The 26950-nt window shown below is 30.3% G+C and overlaps 1 protein-coding gene across 2 annotated transcripts in view; it reads right to left on the bottom strand.

Annotated features, from left to right (window-relative positions):
* The window catches only part of LOC143044694 (RYamide receptor-like), a 56365-nt gene that overhangs the window by 867 nt on the left and 28548 nt on the right, over positions 1–26950 (bottom strand). The window contains exon 1 of one of the 2 annotated variants that reach the window (XM_076216767.1): positions 2988–3074. The exons of the other annotated variant lie outside the window; for it this stretch is intronic. Within the exon in view, the coding sequence (XP_076072882.1) occupies positions 2988–2996 (9 nt within the window). The 5' untranslated portion in view covers positions 2997–3074. Of the gene's footprint in view, positions 1–2987; positions 3075–26950 lie in introns of those variants that run through there. 2 annotated transcript variants of the gene reach the window in all.

The following is a 26950-nucleotide window of genomic DNA, read 5'->3' as shown; positions in this document are numbered from 1 at the left end:
GTAAAACAAATGACATTGTACACACAAGAAAACACATTTCTTTTTCTTTTTTCTAGAACGCTGATAATGAGCGACATAAATACTTATTCTGTATAAACGCTAAAATTCTGCTATTTACGTTTCCTAACATTTAAAAACAAAAAACAAAATCGAATTATTCTTATTTGAACCATTTCGCACCAAAATATGATTTGTCGACATACAAATTTAGTTTGATGGAACCAGTTTATACCAATATAAAATTTCCATTCCAACAAATTTTGTTGCATGCATTAAGTCGATAGTTATCATTGTCTGTATAGATTCTAATACAATACGATATAAAGAGTCAATTGACATACATAAGTGTTTTTTTATTATTATAAATCACATAAATAGGAAAAACTTGCATTTGCCTAATATTAAGATTCTGTACCATAATCGATCTCGAAATAAGATATGTATACACAATGTCTGAACTAAACTATTTATGATATCGTAACATGGTAGTTTTTCTGTTAAATCATAATAAATGAAATAGAATACGAATACATTTAAAGTATGTTATAACAGCTACATTGAACTCAAAACGTGACAGTAAACGGAAGCAATAATTCTGGAACTATGGCTATTATAGACTAACAGTTAACGTAGCTATAGTTGTAACTTTTAAAACATTATGTAAAAGATTCATCAACCGGATAAATCGTGGCATCATGTATTAATGTTGATTACACGCCTCATGGGACAAATAAGATCATATTATGAAAACAATCATATTTTGATGTCTGATGTCGGTATTGATGTAAACATTTTCTATTGCTCACTTGTACTTGGTTATCTCCGCTTAAGAGAGATAGGGGGTAATAAAGAGTTTGTTAATCGAAGAACAAACAATGAACACCGTGTGAATGAAATCAAAATATTGACCGGTTATTATTTACGATTATGTAAAGATCGATCTTCATTGTCTGAGAATAATAGACTTGAGAAATATCATACGATATATGACAATGCCAATCCCCGAGAAAACAAATAAGTACATAACAAATGATAGCATATAGAATTGGAACAGGGAATGTCTTTATAAAGACAAAAACTCGAATAAAGAGCAGAAAACAGGCTAAGGCCATCAACTGATCTTCAACTCAGCGAGGAATGTCCGCATACGGAGGCAGTTTCAGTCAGCCGCTTAATACATGAAACAGTAATGCATAATTGTTCAAAGAAACAGCCGCAACACTAAATTCCAAAACATACAAACGAACAGAAATAAAACAGAAACACACGAGTAACAAAGATAAAAGGTTCTTGAAATGCAAAAGGCACAAAAAACGTCGGGTTAAACATGATTTTTAATTCACCCAACGGCTTTATCTTTAGTCATAATGTTAAAAAAAAAACAAATTCTGCATCCCGTGTCTGTTTTAAGTCGAGATATTCCTACTGAGTGTGTTCTTGTCCTTTTTTATTCTTTCGTTCCTTTTTCTAGCGTCAGTAAAATTGCCAACTCTCTATCCCGTTTGGTGCATTTTTCAGAATCTATCCTTTGAAGGTACTGCTAATATGTTCTCTATCTGAATTGCATGAAATAGTTTTGAATGAATCTTCAGTAAACATCAATCAATCAAGCAATTTATGTGAAGAGTGTTATGTTCGTTACTGAGCATGTGTATTTTAAGTTTAGCTTTTGGATCAAGGGTAATATTTGTAATGAGATGTGGATCATGGTTACTCTTTAATTTCTGCGTTTCTGGTTCATTAGATTTAATATATTATACTTCTTTAAGGCTAAAAAAACTTTGATAACTGTAAAAACAATATCAGTTTGCAAATATAAATTGGAGTTTTGGTATGCTTTTATTAACATTTATGATCTGCAATAGATCAACTTCGGTCTAGATTTGTTTGAAGTTTACAGCTTAAACAATGAGGTATAATCGAACTTAAGTTTGAGTAGGTTTTTTCTAGATTTACTTTTCAAGTTGAATTGTTTTGAGGACGGTTATAAACATCTTTTCTATTAGACTTTAAAGACATTGTAACATTTTATATCAATTATATAATTTTCCCACTAAGTTAGGTTTTGATATTGACGATATTTTGACGTTGTACATAAAATTGGCAGTATTCATACAAACTGGTAAATTAAAACAATGTTACTTAAATGTGTCTGAAACTGACCGAATTAAATAATTTATGTTTACTCTTTACCAGATGTTTTCTAGGAAAAAGTAAAAGGAAATGATTGAAGAACAAAAACACAACACATTTAGAAGAAAATTCTCTGTTAGATTGTTTGTTTGTTTTTTTTTTTTTTGTTGTTTTTTTTATTTAAAATGTTTATTTGTTAATGTTACCTTTTGTTATCAGTTAAACAAGAATCACTTTAGTCAACAATTACACTACATTTTTTGTATATATAATTTTTTGAGACTGATTGTAGTTATAGAATGTTATTTTTGTCAAAAATTTTCCCAAAATTACCCAACAGAGTTGTGATTGTCGAGTTTAAAGTTACAAAAATCATACCTGAACAAAAAGCTTGTTTCTAGTGTAAAAAATAATTTAATAGTAAAGGAATTTGTTATTTTTTACATCTGTAGCATAAATTACAGATACTTTAACATTCAACAAGTCATATTATAGTACTAAAGCTTAAATAACGTCTTTAAGGCTTAATCCCTATTTGATTGTATAAAAAAGGTATTGTATTAATAAAACGAGGTATTTTATTAATTTTTTGTCTTTTTGAGTGGTTCCATGTTATGTTTCCATCCAGGCTATGAAAGATTTCGAATATGTTGACATGCTTTTTTAAACGATTGAAAATAATCAAAACATTGAACTCCTTGAGAATATATTTTTTTTTGAGTTGTCTAGAATAGTCATGATAGTACAGAGTATAACGTCATTTCATGTTTATAATTTTTTTTTCTCGATAAAATGTCTTTTTAAAAATATTTATTCAATTTGTTGTTCAAAAACAAATACTACACCAATCTTACCTTTGTCATGATTACCGTTATATATATTTACAGGTTTATGAATTGATCACAGCTTAGGAAAGAGAAGTCCATAATAACACATTGAGCAGGCTTGGGTTCTTAATTACTTGAATGTTATGTTGTCATTGCGTGATCATTTTGTTATATATATTTCTTATGAACTAATTGCATAGTTTGTTACGGTGTATATACCAGAACAAATATCTCGTTCCTACATAGGGGTAATGATGACGTTTTATCTCAGATTTTGACTAATTTTACAATTCCAAAATTATAAGTATACGTTTTTAAACTGTGTATTTTATTGTAGTTTAAACAAAATCCACCAAAAGAAAATAATAATCAAATGCTGTAAAATTAGATTAGATTCATTAATTTATAAAACTGTATTATGGGATTCCTAGTAAAATATGTAATGTACTGATATATATTATATATATATATATGTAAGTTGTATTGATTTTGAAATAACGATTATGTATTATCGTTTACATAGTAAATAAGTAGTTTTACAACTTCAACAATTTCTTTCATGACGTAGTTTTATTAAAGATCAGTACCGATGCACGATTCTACAGTGTCGATTAACCGCGTTATATAATATAAAGTAGTATTGATTAAGTTCTCTTCGTTGTAACAATGGAAATCAATTAACTTTTGCTGTAAATAAAGACAATCAGTTCCTCAAAATTCTGATACAGTGATGAAAACAAAGGTGCAAAACGAATACCGGAAACGTAATGAGGGGCCACAGACCAGTAGCCACAAACTCCTATGTTATTGCATTCAATTTGGTAGTAAAATAATTTTCACTACATTAAAACATGGATAAAAAAACACTGAAAAGCAAAAGTAATTAAATCAAGTTAAAACTTTATGGCTTATGAATGTTCATCGTGCAAGACAATTTTCATTTGTAATATGCAAAGACAAATGCTATATTTATCATATAAATTGTCTTTTAAGATAATAATCTATATATATATAACCTCCCTCCATCAAAGGAGCAACTCTTATCATCTTCCTGATAATGAATGAACATCAAGCTGAAGTAAAATCATCATTGTACATTGTATAAAACTTTATATTTACTATTTTGCTGCTGTATGATTGAAAGGTTATTGTGTGTTCTAGACGCAGGACTTGTCAGCAAAATATAATGAAACAATTTTCGGGAAACAATAACTCGTTCACATTTAGTACAAGACGGTAATACATCTCCTAACTGAGATGCACAATTTATGATTTACAACAATGGAATTTGATCAATTTATATTCAACACAAATAAAGAAAATGGGGTATCAGTGCATATGAAACCACTCTCCATCCATCTCATAATGTGTACAAAAAAACCCTTAAAAGTGAACATATTGCCTTCAATATGGAGCCTTGTCTCACACGGAACTGCAAGCTACAAAGGACCATAAAATGACTAGTATGAAATAATTTTTCTATATAAAACCTATTTGTTCTGGTCATGAATAAGCTTGAATTCCTGACGTTAGTTTGATGCAAACAACCAGGATCAATGTATTGTAATATTTATTCTTGGTATTTATCGACATACACTCGTTGTGTTGTAAGGAGAATAGCAGCATGCATAACAAATCGATTTAATGTGAAAGAAATGTACATATCGTTCCATAAGGTCTGTTTAGGACCTTCTTGGTCTTGGTCTCTGTACTATTAACTCTTATTCTAAAATTCAATAGTTCAAGTCACAAAAATGCATACTTCCGTTTCGAATAGTATATAAACTTTCTACTTGGTCAACACTCATCAGTGAAAATGTTTGAAATCTGTTCACTTAAGTGTCTCTAGTAAATGGTAGGATGTTCTTTGATTATTTTGTTTTTGTTATGAAATAAGATAAATAAACTCATCATAGATACCAGGACTAAATTTAGTATATACGCCAGACTTGCGTTTCGTCTAAAAAAGACTCATCAGTGACGCTCGAATCCAAAAAAGTTAAAAAGGCCAAATAAAGTACGAAGTTGAAGAGCTAGAGGACCAAAATTCTTAAAAGTTTTGCCAAATACAGCTAAGGTAATCTATGCCTGAGGTAGAAAAGCCTTAGTATTTCAAAAAAATCCAAAATGTGTAAACAGTAAATTTATAAATATAACCATATCAACATTATCAATAAAGGATGTGTCTATAAAGCTATTATTATAGCCGATGCTAATGCAATTACCAGCGAGACCAATACATTAAGTAGGATTCTGGTTTATTCATATGACGCTGTAATCTTATTATGCGTGTCAAAAAGGACATCGACGATCAAAGTCACAAAGAATGAAGAAGATTATTAATAGTATATTGGATTGTATAAATATGATTGAGTCTTAATGAGAAAAAAGTAGTAAATAGGAGAAAATGAACGAAATCGAAGGCTGGTAATTTGTAGTTACTTATTAATGTATTTAGAGTCGATACAATATTTTATATTTTTAGTATAGAACATTTTAGAATAACACGAATGTATTTTGTTTTCGTTGCATTGTAGCTTTCATACAATAGATAGGAGATTGCTAACATTATCTTAACATGACGTTTTCTTATGTGTTTTTGGTGCGAGTATTGTCCAATTTTAGCTTCAAAATAATGACGTATTTTAAAAGCTTATGCATTGAAATGAAGGTACTTTGTATTTCGTAAGATTTGTAATCTTGGAAAATTAAAAAACGGAACACTAATTGAAATAGCTGAATCTATCCGAAATTGAATTTTCTATAAATAATCAAAAGAAGTATCGATAATACTGTTATTATGAAACACAGGTTAATGAAAATTTAACTCAAAGAACTGCATTCTGTTTACATTGATTCTGTTTACATTGTCTTACATCTTTTCTAGTGGTTTCTTTGCTTCGAAAAAAAACAAACAATTTGAAGTTTTCCACGACAGCATATTAAAAAGACTTGCTGTAGGACAGAATTAAAAGACTTCGTTATTTTAATTTCATTTGGGAGGAGTAAAAGCGTTGAAAAAGGGTTAACTCAAAGTCACAAGTTTAGAAGCTCAAGAATGAAATAATTTGGAACAATTCTATCAAAAGGAATTTTAAAGAATAATTTGACCTGCAACTCGAGTTGGCTTAAACTAATCAAAACATAGTAGTGCACATTTCTTTGATTTAGATTTATCGAAATAGATTGAATTTGTGAAAAAAAAATATATTTATTTCTTAAAATTATAAAGACATTTGTGTATGTTACCTGAGTAAAAATTATCATAACGGTCTGTTTGTGACGAATGTGACCATCCGGAATTAAGCTGTTCTGAACTTTAAATTCCCAATTGACCTTTTTGCTATTTGGAATTTGCCTAAACGTTCCATGAACATTACAAATGTTTTAAATATAAACTAACGAGGAGTCATTAAAGCATGGATAAATTTTCAAAACCATTTCGAAACAAACAGAGCAATAAGTGTTCTCTGTTATAGTAATACCTTGAATTCAATTTTGTATTTTTCACCCATTGGGCAGACGTTGAATAACATACATCTCCAAGACCTTGACAAAACAATACATTATTTAATGCAATGTAGGTCTCCTGATGTACTTGTCTATATTTATTTCTTCAGTATGTTTTAATGTTTATGTTAGTTATACATCTGTCTTATTCAAAATAAAAAAACAATATTTCTTGTTTTCAGTTTGTTGATAGAATATCCTGTTAATAAGATAAACAATAAAAGACACATGTGTCATGCAAATATTTGGTCTCATTATTCTGAGTTTATTTCCAAGTACTGAAATAAAACTCAGCAATATTTGTATCCTGAAAGTTTATTACATTGTCTTTTTTCTTTTGTCCCTATTTGTCATTTGTTTTCCTCCTTGAAGATGTGAATAACCTGGCTGTAGGGTGAGTGATATTATTTATAGCATATTAGTTCTCGCAAAGTAATAAATCTAACTCATAATCAATGGTAAATTGTCACTGAAATCTGGTTTGGACTGGCAGTCTTAAATAAAGTATCATTGAACATTGAAAATTGGAACGAAGAAAGTAATAATCAAATTATCACATCTGTAATTAATTTTCGGTCGTCTTAATGTGGGCGTTCAAACTGCGTATAACAAGAATTAAAGTGCATATGTGGCACTGTCCTGTATTGTTTCTGTTTTACTTAGAATAATTGTATAATTCTTAACATCAGCTCTGCATTTCTATTTAATCATGCTATGTTTATCCCCGTTTGACAGTCAGAAAAGAAACTATTTAATTAAGAGTATCACGTTTTTCACGTATTTGAAAATATCGACCATCCTTATGCACTAGAATATAGGAGATACATGAAATGAGTAAAACGAGATATTTACTAAGTACCTTAAAAAAATTGATACATTGCAAAACATTACTGATTTTAATCCAAACATTGCAAAAAAGAAGAATTAACAGTTGGTTTTATTTTTAGATCGATTCAACATCTGTGTTCATATATCTCGATTTTAGATAGCTAACATATCAATGTTAGCAATTAATTTTAATGAATAAATTCATAGTGTAGAAATTTAAATTGTTATTAATAAAAAAAAAAAACATTTATGAAGCAATTTTACGATATTTTTTATCAAAAACGACATATGTTAACTATGATAACAAGATGTCCTCGTTTTATATATTCTAAGTTTTGATGGTCCCTATAAAGAAAAATCAGATTGTGTTATCTTTTATGCTTTCATTTTGTCTTTTTATTTATTAGATGACATATATTGGTGTCATGCTAACTTCTTGCAAATATATAGGTTTGCAATTATATGTATAATTGATTATGAAATTCGAGTGCTATCATACTATAATGTTTTCATAAGAATAACCTTGTTAATTCATATTCAGTTTGTGTGCTCGAATAAATAGCTAGTTCTCCCTTTATATCGATTCGTGATATTTGTCGTGTGTTACAAATCTTACATGCAATGATACATCATATTTGGTGATTAGGTATCATACCAATGGCATACAATTAATGATTGCTTAATGTATTTTTTCACTCTTAAGCATAAATTAATGTAAAACAACCGCTATATGACCCTTTCAGTTTTCATATATAGGACCGAATACGATTTTGTTTTCGCCGTATAAGCTTTTATTTGACAATGATAGACAAAACCATTACCGATATTTATAACAATGATAATCAAAGAAATCACCCTTATAAAAAGCTATCACAAAAACAACAAGAAAGTTAAATAATATGCAACATAAAATAATAAGAAAAAAGAAATGAACTCATATACCAGAAAAGGATAATCAATTCTTGCTCTACTTAAAAAAAAACAGCTATTTCTGATGCTTCGAAAGGGTAATTATATCATATGAAGTATATAGGAAAAACTGACAATAGAATAAAAACTTTCATTTCGAACAAAGAGACTAGTTTAAGATTGAGTAGTATGCCTCGTGTAAACAAAGCTGGGAACTCTGATGATATGATAAATGGTAAGATATAAGGAATAGAAGAAAAGGACTTTAAATGTTTAATTCAATCAGGCACCATGCACTGACTGCATACTGTAAAATTCTTGTTACCCTTTTTGACATTAACATGATAAAGCTTGTTGTTTACATATACATTCGTGGTTTTCAAATATTTCACTTTGAGCATTTCGGAAGCATAACGTTTATGAAGTGTAACTATTTTATTTTTGTTTATGTTTATGTTGAAGAGGTACTTAATGTCAACGAGAATTAGGATTGCCTTTGAATACCAACGCATTTGTACAGTATTTTTAAAAAAATTCAAAACATAAAAAAATGAACTGTAATTTCTTAAGTCTTTATTCATTAAACATGATTATCAAAATTAAATTAAAAAAAACAAAAATACATCAATTATTAAAACATGGTTATGTACTTCAGTACATGCCTTGTAATAGGAAATTTTGTGGCTTTGTTTATAATGTGCATGTATTCTGTATTTGTATTTACACCTATATTAACCATTCCAGAAATTCAAACCATTCTTATCATTTGTTTTTATCTCATGAACGATTGACAAAGTACTAAAATAACCCACAGGTAGCAGAATATATGGTATCTTGTGAACCAAATTAACAATCTTAATGTCATACGTTCTGCAAAAGACATTGACTGACTACCTCACAAAGCAAGCAGATTCAGATCAACTTGTAGGTTAAACAGAAGCTGCTGATAAAGCCCCAAGCAAACATGAAAACATATCCCATTAATGAATATACGTCCTTAAACTCAAGTATTAACGAAATGAATTCCTTCTAGAACTTCGATGTAAAATGAACGGTGATTGCGAATTAGATTTAGACATGAATATAGGAAAAACAGACAGGAACTGAAAATTGCTGTCTGGAAAATAAACAACAACACTTGAATGACAAAAACATATGATTAAATGACCAATGAAGACATATGTCTTTCTGGAGCTAGGGAAATAATATGATATAATTAGGACCAACAGCTCTTACCTTCAATTAATCTGACAACTCTACACTACATACATATAATGTAATTTGACTATTTGTTTTACGTTTCATCTCGAGTATCTTTTTTGGGGGAGGGGGGTTCTATATTTTTGGTTTTGAGCGTTCTTTATTAAAATAATTCAATTAAAACAAAAGGCAAGTGGGATGCATGTCATTTAGAAAAAAAGGGCACTTAATTACCATCTCCAAATTTTCCCAGTTGTAGATTGATTTTATTTCTGTTTTTAATTGTTACTACATGATCGAGTACCATGTCTCACTACAGAGTTAATTATGCATGACGGGTAATGAATACATAATTAGGTATCTCCGTATTGGAGTTTATGCGATTCCCAATTTTTTTTTTGAAACCTTGATTATAAAAATGAAGTTGTGGTATGATTGCCAATGATACAACACTCCACAAAGGACCAAATGACACAGACATTAAATACTTTAGGTTATCGTATGGCCTTCAACAATGAGCAAAGTCAGCAATAAAATGCCCAGAAATGACAAATGCAAAAAAACATTCAATCTAAAAAACTAACGACCTAATTTATGTACAAATAAATGAACGACAATCAAACATGTAAGACATCAACAAACGATAACCTCTGAATTCGTCTATTCTTAATCAATTTAAGAGATTTAACATTGGTAATCTATTGTCAACTCTTTCTGTGAAACCATGAATGTTTCAGCTGAACTGTGTCAACTACTAATATATCATCAGTATGAGATTAACAATCCTCAACTTGTTCCCATCATACAGAGATGTGCTTCTGACACAATAGCATTTCACAAAGACGTGTGAGGAAGAAAGGCTAAAATCGGCACTACTCACGTTTGCTGATCAAAATCAATAATTGATTTGACGAAAAGATATATTTAAGTGTTGCTATCATGGTTCATACGACCAAATATTGTCGTCTGATAATTAAATTTACAAATTGTCACGGCATTTTGACTAAGTGTTGATTCACATGAATATTAATGCATGCAAAACAGGATTTGCATACCATGTTAACGTAATGTTTCTCCGTTCGGAGTAATTGGGATTCACAGAGTTTATTTAGTTTGATTTACATTACAGAAACGGATTGAAGAGTTTGAAAATCGGTAAACAACTGTTTCTCTTACATGTACTTGGTCGATACCACTGATATTGAACAGTGTCAATACACAAGAAGGCATGAATGTTAACATACATTCCTTTAATTTTAAAATGATAAATTTAGAAATTATTGAGTAACTAATATATCAAATCTCAAGTAGAGTTATGAGATACAAGCGTTTAGTTTTACACCTCTAATGTTTGACTCCAAACGGACGATTCTAGACTCGTCGACAGGCTAAGTGTACCATGCTATGCATACCTCACAGGCCGTGCAAATCCAAGCAAAATTGACTTTGCCTGTTTTTGAAGGTCCCTTTGGTCATATAATTCCTCTAGCATTGAAACATCTTAAATTTTTCCATACGGAATCGAATTTACTGTTTTGTTTTACAATACAATTGCACTTTCTTTTCAAAAACTGTTTCTACCAGTACTTATGTATTAAATGTCGACATAGTTTGCTACATGTAAATGAAAAATACTTGTTATATTTTAAAACTAAAGTTAAAACACTACCAAGGTAGACCGATACAATTATTACCCTTTATATTATTATATTGATCCTGATGTGTTTATTTTTGTCTGACTGCCGGTTCGAGTGTTCCTGATGTAGGGCGTTTGATTTTGATTGTCTGACTGTCTATTATAAGACTTTTCTGGTAATATATCTTGGTGTATTAATCTTGCATTGCACTTATAAAACAGTAGTATTGATGAATGTCTGTTACAGGTTGCAATATAAATAAATCATATATTACCTAATCGTATTGAAATAAATATATGTCTGTGCTGTAAATGAATTTATTTTATTATTTTGAACTTTTTACTGAGTACATTTGTAATCATATAACAATAAAGTTGTGATTTTTCTTCAAAACATTATTATTTTCAGGTGGTTTTTATGATATTGGTAAAGCTTGTGGCTGAATTAAAAGCAAAGACTAATAAAAAGATTTACATCATATCTTTACGCTTACATGTTAGTTACTATGTCCGTACAGTCTTGATAAATAAGTCTTGGTAGAATCTTATAAAGATTTTATGTAAGAACCTTTGGTGAGAAATTATAAAATGCTATAGATAATATCTTGCCAAAAAACATCTATGTAAATACATTTACCTAAAATCATTTTTGTTTATATTTTAGTTGTGCTGTTAATAAAGGCCGCATTTAAAGTGGATATCTATTATGATTTAACCCTAACAAAAACACATGAAATAGCATGAGAGATTTGACTCCAGAATTTCTCAATGTGTTCAAAATTTACCCATTAGTGTTTAACGTGAACATGTTTAGTACGCCAGTATGAATACTAAGAATTTTCTTATTCCAGGCAGATAACCTTAGCCGTATTTGGTACTTATTAAGTTTTTGGAACTTAGAGCCCTCAATTCTCTTTAAATTGTACTTGCTTTGGCGTTCGAACTTTTTTTTATCTGAGCGTCACTGATGAGTCTTATATATACGAATGGCGCGTTTGGCGTATTAAATTATAACCCTGGTATTTTTTTTTATAGCTATTAGTTGTGTGTTTTTCTATCCTGTATGTTCTCCCATTGATTTGTATCGTAGTGCTGTCATGTAATAGTGTTATTTTATTGTTATATTTTACATTGCCATAAAAGCGGGAAGTTTAGCTAGCCACAAAACCAGGTTCAATCCAACAATTTTTCTTGAAATCTCCTGTACCAACTCAGGAAAATGGTCATTGTTATATTGTAGTTCGTTTCTGTACCATTTAAAACATGGAAAACAACACGTTTAATAGTTTATTGCGTCAGAAGCACTTTTCAGAATTTACCTTCATCAGGAACGCTCAAAGTCAAACATTTGCAATCCGAATATTTAAGGGTTGTGTTTCTGTTGTGTCTTTGTACTCCTCTAAATTTGATGTGTTTCCATCAGTTTTAGTTTGTAACCGGGATTTGTTTTTTCCTCAATCGATTTATGTATTTCGAACAGCGGTTTACTACTGTTGCCTTTATTTTGGTCTTGATTCATTATACTTAAATGCTTTAAAATAATAATCTCTGTAGAAAAAAAAGAAACTACGATCGAATTATCACATTTAAGAGGCTTTTGTGTTATTTACAAACATCAAAGCAATTTTAAAATGCTAACGTTAAAGCTAAATGTCTGCAAAGTATTTTAGGTGTAATAAAATTGTGGTCATGTATGCAATAACACAAAATCATAATATACCAGAATTAATAATTGTACGCCAGACGTTCTGTCGGAATCTAAAAGTCTCATCAGTGACAGTAACTAGTGGAGATGTGAACATATAATATGGATGGTTTCCTATTTAAATAAAGGAATTTAATTGTTTACCATGTACAATGTTTGTATTACGTTTTGTAAACGTTAATTGTATGTTGCACTAAACAGAGAAACAATAAATAATCCACGAATGCATGTTTGCGTAACGAACATTTATATCTGTTAAAATAAGCACGTGGCGAACCTTAAGTTTTGATAACTTGAAATCGTAAGACCAGATGCGAAATGTCAACAATATCTTTCATTTTGAAATGAATGAATTATTTGAAGGAAAATGGACGATAAATATAACTGATGAATTATCAAATGACAGACATAAAGTAATGATGAGATGGTTAAAAGGGTAAAAAGCAATTTCAGAACACCAAGGTAAATAGCAAGAAAAAGAAAAAGATACGAGAAAGAATTAGCTGCTAAGCAAGATCTTATAGTATCAAAGACATGTGTACTAACACACAAGATACAACAAAAACTTTTTATAACTATTTTCTCACATATTTATACCGAAAACATCGGATTTTGAATATGTTCTTCTTATATTTCTGACCGTTTACTTGAGTATAGGGAATTTATCACATCATGGAAGTATTATGTTGTCAATATCAACAAGCCGCAGACTGATGGGAATGAACGTCATGTTTGGACGGAAAAATCAACACGTATTCGGTGAATAAACTTTTGAGGGATTGGAATTAACTACTTAAAACTCGAACAAAAAAAGGCTTTTATCAAATCACAAATACTTGCCAACTAACAGTTAACGTTTTCCTCCTCAATCAATTAAGGATATACAATTGCAAAAGTTTGATTTACATTTCAGTCAAGAAATAAACGTGTAAGTGAAAATTTGTACGCAGATCGAAAAGGGACAAAAATAATCGACAAGCCTCGCACCGAGTTATAAGCTTTAAAGAAACTCAAAGATCCATTTCATTTGCGGGACATTATACTGGTATTTCCGGAATTATAAGACTTGTGTTACACATGATTTGCAATTAAAAAATAACAGTGGATCTCTTTTTTTTTCAAATATAAGTGTACCTTCTGGCTTTTTCCCAAAAAAAAATGACGTTTGCAATTATCGAATTTTGTAAATATCGTTTGTTTTTGCCGTCCATGTAAATATGTGATAGCAGTCAAAAGTGGAACATCTTTCTAACTGCTCTACACGTCAATGGCGTACAAGAGCAGTAAGTAAGTAAGTAAGTAAGTTAGTACGCAAGCAGTCAAAAGCGGCAGTGATGTTTTTGCGATCATAATTTTGTAATGGATATTAAAACCTTATCTACTGGGAGGATGAACAATTATCAAACCGAATGTTGATACTTAAGAAACAACGGGATTGATCAATGCCTACCACAGATTGCAATAAAATTAAATCAGATAATGTTAACATCATTAAACATCATATTACATATTAAAAAAACACTATGTTAAAGTTGTAAAGAAATTATTTTGAATGTTTTGAACATTTTACAGTATAATCATGTTGTCTTGTAAAGTGAAAAATACATACAAACTAAAATTCTTAAGAGTCAGTATCTACTTGATCAATGCAAATATACAAGATTGTTTTTTTAGAATGACAAAAATAATTGATTTATATAAGTAGATTTTATCGTGCAGAAAATCCTTAACTATTTTCGTTAGCAATTCTGTTTATGAATTGAAATGGCTATTTGACAAAATCATCAATAACGATGAAAATCTTTATCCGAACGTTTCCACAATTCATTAAGTGTCTGTCTCAATATAATTCGGAATGTTGTAAATAGAATTAGGACCAAATTGAAAAAAAAACTGTAAATTTATATTGGATTTTTTTTTCTTCAGAATGTGTATTAGACCTCGAAATGGACATTATAATTTTGGAAATGTTGGAAAGTGAAAATCTGCTAGTCTAGGGGCAACCATACTAGCTTTTTTAATAAAATATTTGTCCAATACAAGACCGTTACAACTTAGTAACAGAACTGGATGAAGGTAAATTCAATATACAATGATCAACACACTGGGTATAAGCTTGGGCATCATGAACGCTTATTACATGTTAGTCCTGTTGAGATGTACATGAAAAATCTATAGTTTTTAATCCCGCATCACTGTTTAAAACACATTATACCATTTGTGTACGAACTAATTAGGTAATTCATGTAAAAAACAAATAGCACACGTAAGCTTTATTAAAAAGTTTCGTTGCATAGGTAGAACCAGCAAACGATTGATATACACATCATGTTATTGTCGCATCTGTTTTTAATTTTTAAAATAATTTCAAGTTCAAATCTAACCTTTATTTGTTCAATAAACCTGTCTGCTTTCTTATCCCTCAACTATATTTCGAAACCCTCTACAAATAACAACTGTGTTGTAAGTGGTGTTAAACACTTATTGATCAATCGATCAATCAATCAATTTTCCTCAAAACTATGCTTCTCCGGTCGCTATTTCAATTTTATCTTCTTATTAAGAGGGCAATTGAAAATAATTTTATTTCTAGCTTATATCTTGGATGTAAAAACTAGGTGACAGCCGCAATCTTTTTATTTCCTTTTAACCTATATTTTATTTGTTTTTTTATGTTTGCGTCTGTTGGTGCTTTGGTTTCTAACCTTTACATTTTGGTATGTACGTTTGTCTTCTGTTTTAGTCTATTGGTGGCATAGTATCTAAACTTGAAAATTTAGCATACAACATATAACAACAATACGTCATTTTGGTCGTGCCGTTTAAGACTCTTGTATATAACGTAGTGCGGTGATAAAGTGAAATTACTGTTTAATTAATTCCAGTGCATTTGTTCTTCATTGATTTGTTCTGACTGTCTATTAGATATCCTCTTAGTTAGCTTTATCTCACTTTTATTATGATTTGATTTACTAAAGTAGCAACAGATTTCTTTACAGACATTCAACTTTCCTGTCGTAAACCATCTTAAAGAGTTTGTTTTTTCTCATTTTGATTTGTTGGTACAATGCATTGCAATCCAAACATATGATACACAGATAAGTATGAATGTATAAATGTTGCATCTATACATTCATACTTTTAAACCTATGTTTTTCTACTCGAAAACAAATATTAAGGAATAATACAAGTAGATTACATCGTTAATTTTTGAAAATTTAATGTAAATATGCAGATCCTGCAAAAAAAGGTTGGATTACAAATGAAATGACAATTATAACCATCCAAGTCTACCCAAGCTATGCCCATCGAATATACCATTAAGTGCTGTGTCCCCTCTTACATGCACTAAAAAACGTTCATATAGTAAAAATTTGAAGAGAAGATCATTTTTAGGTACCACTTTTTTTTGTAGTAATGGCGGAAAGAATAGAAATATTTTATAAACATCAAAATGTTATTCAACTACGCGTAGGCCTGTAAACGCTGATGTTTTGACGGGTGGTGGATATTAGTCTTCTATTTTTGGTATCCTTTGGTAGAAGCAAATACATACACGTGTTCATATTGAATCTATACATATAAATTGTGTAATACATTAATATTGTAAAAAGTATGTAAATTTTCTAATAAACGCCAAGAATCTTCTATATGGATCATTTGCTTTCTTTTGTGCAGGTTTTAAATTTTCCACTTGTGATCTTCTTTTATCTACATGTGTACCCAATATCGCTTCGTACATCTCCCTCTATAAAACCTTATTATAAAATAGTTTAAGACAAAAGCGTCTTCTATTATTTTCCAAGTTATAAATAATTTAAACAACTGAAATCAATTTTAAACCTATAGAACTTAACAGAGGGTTAGCATCAACTTTGATTCAAATTAAAAGATAAATTGATATAAACAAGCACTGTGGATAAACCATATAACACGATTACAGAAAACTATATAGAAGTATGCGCAAAATAATTTGGTTTTTAAAATGGTAGGTTAACTTGTAGACAATCATATAAGAGCTACATGTATCTCATTTTTCTTTTATGTCGAAAATTCTTCATCCTAGACTAACTAGAACTATATTGGTAATCTCGTAGAAGCGTTATCTCATCGAGTGCACCAAAAAGTTGAGGTTCCACTTCTAAGCTGGTTCAACTTAAATGAATATTCATATTTTTGCTTATTCCCCAAGCACGCCGAATTGAGCAAACAAACTTAATTTTTGTCCTAGTACGATGAAGTCTGCTTGTAAAATATTACTGGGCTTATAACCTATCGTGTTATAATTCTAACTTAGCGTTTATTGCTTCTACAAGACAAAATACATGCTCCCTCTATTACCAAATTGACATCAACTCACGTAAAACTTATATAATAAAAACCTAGCTTTTGAAATATTATGTGAAGCATATTCACACGACAGCGTTATAAATGGATGGAGAGTTCAATGGACTTCAACCAATGACACATTGAATTTGTTTGAATGTATTGAAAATGATAAGAGATGTTTCAATCTTCTAATGAGAAGTGACAAACTTATAGTAGCACTTCGGTTTTGTTCTATTTCCATTCGTTTTTAATCTTTATAGATAAAAACAAAAGACTTAAAAAGAAGGTTTGTTTCATAACCATATTTTTTTTGTTTTGCAAAAATGTTTATGACATAATTAGTATACTCTTTGATCATACAAAAAGTCAACTAATAAACTGCTGGAGAATGCGCAGCTTGAAATGCATAAAACACGTATATAACAGCATTTGTTACCCATAAATTCAAAACTCAAAGGAGCATTAAAACATTTTAAGTTTTGTTGCAATAATAAATGTCAATACCGGAAGCATGCACTTAGCGCGTTCTTAGTAAACAGGACCGTACTTTAAAAAGTAAATTGTTCACAATACAAGTTTCAAATCTGATTTCATCAAAACTGATTACATCCATTGTCTTCAAACAAAATTTAAAGAAGTTTCAGTTTTGTGTTCAATAAATACCGAAATATTGAGTTTCTTAGATTTTGAAATACTTTTCATCAAAGGATCTTTCAACTGTGAAAAAGCTTGAAAATTTTCTGATTGTTTCAAAGATTTAAGATACTTAATGATGGCATAAAATTAAAATTATTGTTAATAAGTGGGTCTAACTTAAAATGCGTTCTTCTCATATTTCTGAATAGTTAAAAGTTAGAAAAGGGTATATCAAGAACTTTATTTTAATTATTTTGTATGTACTTATCCTGTGTGCAACCTACTGATTATTATAGTTGTCATAAAGTGTTTGTTTTTAAAGCACTCCACTTTGTTTTTAGTTCCGCCGACTACTATATTTGAGAGGACTCTTCTCATTCAAGAATACACTTCATACAGTCGTTTCCTCACAAGGACCCTTTTAGTCAACTTTTTAAGTGCACACTTCAGATTCTGACATTTATTATTGCAGTTAAACATTTTATATTACTTTTTTTGAAGAAAGAAATGACATTGATAACATATTTGGTTTCAACTTGCGCTGCCGTTTTTATGACTACTTTTTGACATACATATATTGTTTTATACAAATATTTTGTTTTTTTTTAAAGCGCACTTCTTGAAACGTTGTCCTTCTGTTATCCACATTGGTTGACGGTTAGTACTTTAATAACGTGTCCGAGAAAGGGAATGTTTTTGTTTTTGGGTTGGTTTAAATTCATTTGGGAACTTTGTCATGAAAAGGTTTACGTTAGACCGGTAAATATACAATATAAATAATGCAAATCTTCAAGAGTATAAAATAGTATAACAATATCAAAATAAACAGTGTCTATAAAAGATCTACCATAATCTCAGGATTCATTAATACTCGGGGGAAACCTATATTCGTAGGTAAACCACGAAATAAAATAGAAAACACATGCTTCCTCAAACGCTGACAATTTGTACTCATTAAAAAATATTTAATATGAATCCAAATCAAACAATTGACAAGACACTGTAGATGTGTGCATGTGGGTTTGAGTAAGGTTTTATTTACACTCGGTTATTTTTACACTCAAATCTATTTAATTCTTAATCTTAGTCAGCGATGTAACGAAAACTTTAAGAAGAGCGTGCAATCAAACACAATTTATGACATACAGTTACTTCTGTCAAATACGAAAAAGAGATGCGTCATGACAAAAAAAAACAAAAAAAAAGACGAAAATAAAACAGCAGTCTGTAAAACAATATATAGAAAACTACAGATTGAGCAACATGAATCAAACCAAAAACCAGATTTTATTTCAGGTGCTTCGGATGGGAATCATATCATACTCCACACGAAGCACCAGTCGTGTTGTGGAGGAAAACAAAAATCGGTGATAAAGTTGACATATAAACATATAGTTCAAGTCAAATAGTACTACACTCTTTATACATAATATAACATTGTATAGTATCAAAGAATGTTGACGGGATTTAAATAAAAATCGAATTACTTAACTCTATTTACAAATGCTGAATTGATTTCATAAAGTAACTCCATGTTCACCACACGAAGGCAGTTGTCTTTCGCAGTATTCTTAGTTTAGGTAAATCCATTTACAAAGTATAATTAAATAAAGATATCATAATTCTTTTTTACTTAACAAAAATAGAGAATTGATAATAATAACATAAGACACACAATGATCGACAGTATAGTATTACATCCTTTAGCAACAGTACAAGTATATTAAGTCAAAAGGAAAGACTAAAGAGTTAATGTTAAATCCGTTCACTTTATAGAAATATTAATAAAATAAGTTACATGTATGTTTTTGTTTTGTGGGTCTTTTTGGGGTTTTTTTTGTCGTCTTCTGGTCTTCTTTTCTTTCGGCCATGGCGTTGTCAGTTTGTTTTCGACTTGTGAGTTTGGTATTTTTCTAATTCAAAATAGGGTCCTATACATATACATATAGATAGTTTAAAATTAGGTGAAACAAACATACATTTTTGACATAAATAAGGCCGTTAGTTTTCTCGTTTGAATTGTTTTACATTGTCTTATCGGGGCCTATTATAGCTGACTATACGGTATGGGCTTTGCTCATTGTTGAAGGCCGTATGGTGACCTATAGTTGTTAATGTCTGTGTCATTTTGGTCTTTTGTGGATAGTTGTCTCATTGGCAATCATACCACATCTTCTTTTTTATAATTTCTCTTTTTTCAATTTTTTTTCAAAGTTAAAACTATTGCGTTTTTTTTGGTTTTTTTTTATCACGCGCGTATAAGGAATACATGAATCTTTGTTCAAAATCGGATCTAAATTAGAAAAGAACTCAATTAAAGGTCATAGATGTCATCATTATATGTCTTGTTATATTATTTAAATCTTATAAAAGAAATGAAACGAGTATTTCCGGAATATGTCAATCAACACTAATGAAGATCTAATGTCATCCAGAACTTTCAGGTCTCAAGTGTATTTAATGGAAAATAATGGTTAGAGATATTAGAGACCGCTTGTTTGCTTATTAACAATGGTCATACCATCAAACACGTATTGTCTTGTTTATGTAAAATTACAAATAAACACCGTTCATGAAATTGTTCGTTAAAATATTCGTACAAAACCTAGATCCTTAGTGGCTAGTCTAATGTCCATAAAACCAAATGCATCGAATAAGAAGAAAACCAGTTTCAAAGAGCAAACTTTATATTACCCTTAGTCAAACATGGCATAAAACTTTCATTCAAAATCAAAGATGTATTTTAGTAAGCAACCCACAAAGAAATTCTTGGGGGGTATATATAGCATCATTATCTGTACGTTCGTCCGTCTGTCTGCTTTTGACAGTCGTGTCTCTTTTTTAACTCATTAATGCCTTGACGGATATTACTGACAGTATTTTCTTACCTCAATGTTGTCGTCTATCAGAAAGTGTGTTGCAACAAAATAAGGTTGAAATGTCTGTCTACAAGGGCAAGGAAGTCAGCTCAGTTTAGCTTAATGTACTTATAACTTAATATTTAACATCGTTTCGGAGACAGAGTTTTATAAAGCTATGTATTAAATTGATAATGCTTGATATAATTGTTGACAACCACTAGGGGGGTGTTGAAATAAGGTTGAATTCATTTCATGCAAGGTACTTTGCATATTGAGAAAGATATTTTGAAAAAGGGGTGGTTCGGAAAACATTTTGAAATTTAGCTAGCAACTTTTTTTATCATTTTTTTTACCAGAAACATCACACTTGTCACCGTTATGTTTTACTGTTATATTAACATTTGCACCTTAACTCTACAGGCATTGTTAAATTAATTAAGGAAATAGAATTTATGGATAATTGCCAATTGTCTTAAATGATAAAATTATGACAGAACATCTCCTGATTCTATCCCTTAATTATGATTTATTACTGCGTTATGATTGAGAAAACATGAAGTAAGAATTATGTTGTGTCATCTTTCCCTTAAAACCATCGTTAATGCTTGTCATGTGGGACTAATTGTCAGGAAATGCATTGCATAATTGCGGAAATTGAAAGGAATAAATTTTCACTTCTCTACAATAAAATTATAACGAGATAGCATGGATGTTATATGTCATAATCCCTGTCTTTTCACATATAATTGGAATATATTATTCAAATGATAATTTCCGGTTTTGTAACAAACTGAAAATAAACATTGGTAAATAAACGTATCCCATTTCCGTTAAAACATACAATATATTCGTAACATATATCAAACTCTTGTATATTTCAGCTGACTTTTTGTATTTTAACTTGCTGACTTCAAATCAAAACATATCGAAAAAGACATTCTTAAAGTTTTTGACGAAGCTATTTATGTCAAAATAAAGTTTGCAGCCAAGTTAACAGTTGATTTTCAATATTGTTGTTTTTCTTTAATTGCAATTTTGCTTAACAAACGGACAGAAAAGAGTTTCTTTTGATTCACTCTACGTCCATTGCATACACATCAACAATTATTTTAATGTGTTGGTTCATCTTGGTAAACAACTTAGAAAGGTACATTTAATTTGTACACGAGATTGTAGTAAGACAATGTTTCATGTATCCGTAAAAGATGCGCCTCTCTAAGTTGACTTTGATGATTTAAGATGCAAAAGGAGAAATATCATAATTGTTGTGATTAAAGCCGAAATTATAACGTGAGAAAAACTCATTTTACCAAGGGTATAAAAACATCAGTAAGAATTATGAAGTCGTTGTATGTTCTTGTTCAGTGTAATATTCAAATAATTTGAACGATAGGTGAATGTAAACATGCAGCTTGCTTATGTGATATTTGTACTTTACTTTTGTAATTAATTCTAAAACCAAATAGTGTTAAATAAATCTAATCACTTAGAACCTGACTACCAAATCATTTGAGTATGAACATCAGGTCATGCCATATGACAAACAGCCGTTTGCCTTCTCTTTTCTATAAAAAATCAAATTGTAATGTAACAAAAACAGTTTTCACTTATTAATTTTAATAATCATAAAAAGTGTTGACCTTCCATATTTGATACAAACACATATTCAGAGGATGCAACTTCTATATACATTAAACTAAGAACAGAATTAGAAGAGAGAAAAAGAAAATATATGAAGGTATATTATTGTTAAAGAAATTGTCAACGTCGCCGTCGGCGGAATAGTGAAAGCAGACTTATGTCTGTCAACCAATGACATTTTTCACCAAAGCCAATATGAGAATGCATAGTCACCTGATAATTGTAAGAAATGAAGTAATTGTGTATCATTACAACTGTTATTAGTATAAAAGGTTTGATTTTATTATGTTTGGCAAATATCAGCTTAAGGTTGTTGTAAAAACAAACGTTAGAACTTGATACATTACATATGTCTGTTGTAAGCGCGTTTGGCATAAAAAGTTATAAGCCTTCGATCTTTCATGAGATTTTTGTTGTTGTAAAAAAAAATGTAACAGGCATTTTACAGGCATCGTACCACACTTGACTGACACATTCACTTTGTTGAATTAATATTGTTTATCCAAACAATCACGTTGCAGGTTATACTGTACCAGTAAAGCAATGAAGGTTTTTTGCTTTAAGTTTAAAGAAATTAATTGATTCTGTATTGTGTATCGATATCCTACAACAGGGATGTTAGAATAGAATGGACTTAATCACTAACACCCACCACTCCATCTTTTACATAAATTTTACATCTTGTAACAGACATGTCTTAAGAACTCTTTACTTTGAAGACGATGTATTTGTTGTATTTCAAAGGTTATCTTAATCAATCAATCAGAAATGTATGCATTGATCACTTAGTGGTGTTCTGAATACAACACTGTTGGAAAAGTTTCGTTTACTAGTATCTGATAGTAGGATATTTGATAAACCTTTAATCATGATTGAGGGGGTTTCTTATACAGTAAGTTGTTAACATGGTATTTCTTTATTCCTAAAATTGTATTTGAAAATACAAACGATTGCACCATTTCTAACACAGTTCTGTATGAATATTCTAGTAACAGTTACTGTTAGAACACAAATCAAATAACACCATTACAAGACTATCTTCCCATAGTGTCCTTGCATTTATTTGTACTATATTCCTGTCACGTAATTTAGTTATGTTAGCGGTATATTTAACATTGCCATATAAGCGGTAGTTTAGCTAGCCATAAAACTAGGTTCTATCAACCATTTTATTTTAAAATGTCCTGTACCAAGGCAAGAATATGACATTTGTTAGTCCGTTTCTATGTGTGTTGGTATTTGTTTTTGTAGCAGTTAAGTGTTTCTGTTGTTCTTGTTTTCCCTCTTATAATAGATGTGTTTCCATCAATTTTGGTTTGTGACCCAGATTTGATAAATTTAAATCGATATAGGACTATTGAAAAGCTGTATACAACTATTGCCTTTATTTACGTTTCGTAGTAAAATTGTTTCATGTTGTGAAAACGTGTGTTTGTTTAACAAAAACTTTGAAGGATTGTGGATCATAAAGTTGGTCTGTTACAATTAAAAGTGTATTTAAGGTAGGAAAACAGAATGTGTTGCATAAGCTTAATGAATATTGGTCGATAATTCGAGGCTATAATTCACTTGTCATGACTGCATGTAAATAACAAATGCCATGCGGTTATCATCAACATAATAATTAAACATGGTTTGTTGTCTATTTTTGGTTAAAAGTTTCTTGGAAGTAATCACTAGTTTGCTGTCACAACTTTCATGTGTATTGTCTGTTTTGCTTTGATTTTCAACAAATTTCCTTAAATTTGTATATCTGAAAGTTTTCCTCGGTGATTTTATTTCAGACGTGTAATCTATCTTTTTTCAATAAAATTCGATCGTTTTGAAATATGTATATATATGTATATAAGCAAATCTCAAGGTGGGTTTATCCGCGGTTATTATTGGGAACTATTCCTTATATGTTAAGAGTCCGAATTCCGCAGACTGAAATATATTATCTTGTCGCGAATAAAATTGTCTTGTCTTGTCTTGTCGCGCGAATAATATGTATATGTATGGGTTTCCATATACACTTACGCATACCACTCCAAATATTGTTTAAGAAAGCATTTCGAACTGAACTGTTTGTTTTAAATGTTCTGATTTCTCTTGGTTTTTACTACGGTTACATAATGGTTCAAAGATATTGTGAAATTTGTAAGATATTTTGTGTTGGTATTAGATTTGCATAAATCACTCAGAAGATGTTGACTTCGTTCTCAAAAGCTTCATAAAAAATAAAGTTGTTATACGTAACGACTTGCTTGTCATGATGATAAGATACGCACACAGTCTATAATGAAAACAAAACGAACTTATCATTTCTCGAAAATGTACGTCAAAACGTTCAGATGATCTAATTACCAATAAGATCAAATAAACGCTTGAAAAAAATGTCAACAAACCAATTACTAGATGTCATTTCTTGCGGTGTCAATTTCGAATCAATGTCTTTAATTCCATTGATGTGACTAGACGCTTTGATGGCGGGTGAATAATGCCAATGAAGCTCTTTCATCGAATGTTCGATTAAGGCGCTTAATTCTGCATGCAATATTTTGTTTCAAAGTATCATTATGAACAAATATAAAAACTGTTAATTTGACGACTAACATTTGCTTTTAATTTTTTTTCGTATAATTATAAGCATGATTATAACTTTCAATGCAGCTAATTAGATCTTCTTAATTGACGAATGACACATTTTAAAATTAATAATTTCACTGATTTCTCTCGACCCTTTATAAAAAGTATTGACAAGATGAATATTTGCTTTTTTTACACTTTACAAAATATTTGCCTTTTGTACACTTTACAAACTCGCACAACAATATCCCAGACCTTGCGTGATATGCCTAAGAGTTAATATTATAGTACACTATCTATTATTATCATTAAGTGAAGACCAGACAAAGCCATATACAGAGTTGATTTGTTCCGTCATTGCAATTACTCTAAGTGAAATTTTTGATTGTAAAATGAAGTGTTTATAAAGCATAAAAACAGACCTTAGACCTTATTTGATCATTCTAGTATTGCAGGAGGGAAAAAAATATTCAAAATTTGAACTATTCATCTTTTCAATCCACCATGTTCTACATTTAAAAAGGCCTGTTCCAAGTCAGGAATATGACAGTTGTTGTCCATTCGTTTGATGTGTTTTATCATTTGATTTTGCCATTTGAATAGGGACTTTCCGTTTTGATTTTTCCTCGGAGTTCAGTTTTTTTGTGATTTTACTTTCTACTCATTTTAATTGGATGCATTTTTATAACAGTTTTGACGGGACGATTTCTTGGCGAGCCCACGTTATCAATTTACCATTTCTTAGCTGGCCTAGGTTATCAATTGACTGGGTCCGAATAGTGAACGTTCCTTTGTAACGATGAATTCTTAAATCGTACTTGTTATAAATATTTCTACTCTGGGTCGCCAAAGGTTCTAAACGCAGAAATCAAATACGAATAACCAGCAGACGACTTAACCTTTTGTGTTGACTTTAATATTGAATACTTAAACATTTTTTTTCTTCTCATGCGCATGCACGCACTTACTCTTTCATTCTATTTAAATACCCGCTGAACTGCCTCTGACATACTGAGTGAGGGTAGTGTCATTGTAATCGATAGCCTATTACAAACAAGTTAAAGGTAAATGATTCAGTACTATATGTATTACTAGCATAAGTATTGCGGTTGTCCACACTGTTACAACAATACCACTACGTTTAGTGTTTGCCTCGTCTGTAAGTCTGTCTTGCTTCTATGGAACCTGAGTACATGAAGCTAAATAATTTTTATCGTAAATAATTTTGTGAAGAAGTATCAATATATATACTTACCCAGCATACCATTTATCGATATTTTCGCTCAACTTCGGTGCTAGAAGGTTCTACCATACGACAGTTAAAACAACACTGCAAAATCGCGGCTTACTAATTTAACAAGATGTATGTATTATAAAGAACCAAATTTCGAAAGCATCACAATATGTAGTGACATGTCTTCCTGTAATCATTAACTATATTTTGTCAATAAGTATCAATTTGACTTGGGCAAAATATGGTTATTGTATAAATGGAAAAAAGTATTACTTTTGTAAATTTGACTTAGTTTATTTCTCAGCTGATGTCTTAAAGTAAATCATAACTAAACAGACTTTCTAATATACAAAAAAAGTAAAATCACAACAAGGCTGAACTCCGAGGAAAATCCAAAACGGAAAGTCAAAAACTCACTCACATCAAACGAATGAATAACAACTGTCATATTCCTAACTTGGTACAAGCATTTTCTGATGTAGAAAATGGTGGATTGAACCTGGTTTTGTAGCTAGCTAAACCTCCAACTTCTTGTATGATGTCGCATCAAATTCCATTATATTGACAACAACAAGCAAAAATGTCAAAAATACAGCAGTCAACATTGTGTCAAAACCTCAAATATCAAACAAATATATATGTAACAAAGAAGCACAACATGGCATACAGACCAAGCATATAAGCAAAAGTTAAAGACAAGAATACACAAATTTACCATAGTACAATAACACAGTAACGGGATGAATGAGTACGAAGCCACGTCATATATGTAACAAAGAAACATAAAAACTTTGTACATTTTATGCCAGTAATGGGTGATCATTTGCTACGTGAAAATGTCAAATGTTGTTTATACGACAAATATGTGATGCAAATTCAATCTTTTAAGGTTAAATCATCTACACATTAGAAATAAATGTCTGTCAACTTACT

Source organism: Mytilus galloprovincialis, chromosome 9 (assembly GCF_965363235.1).
Source record: "Mytilus galloprovincialis chromosome 9, xbMytGall1.hap1.1, whole genome shotgun sequence".
NCBI lineage: Eukaryota > Metazoa > Mollusca > Bivalvia > Mytilida > Mytilidae > Mytilus > Mytilus galloprovincialis.
The sequence above is the reverse complement of the archived record's forward strand: the minus strand, read 5'-3'. Positions and strand labels throughout refer to the sequence as shown.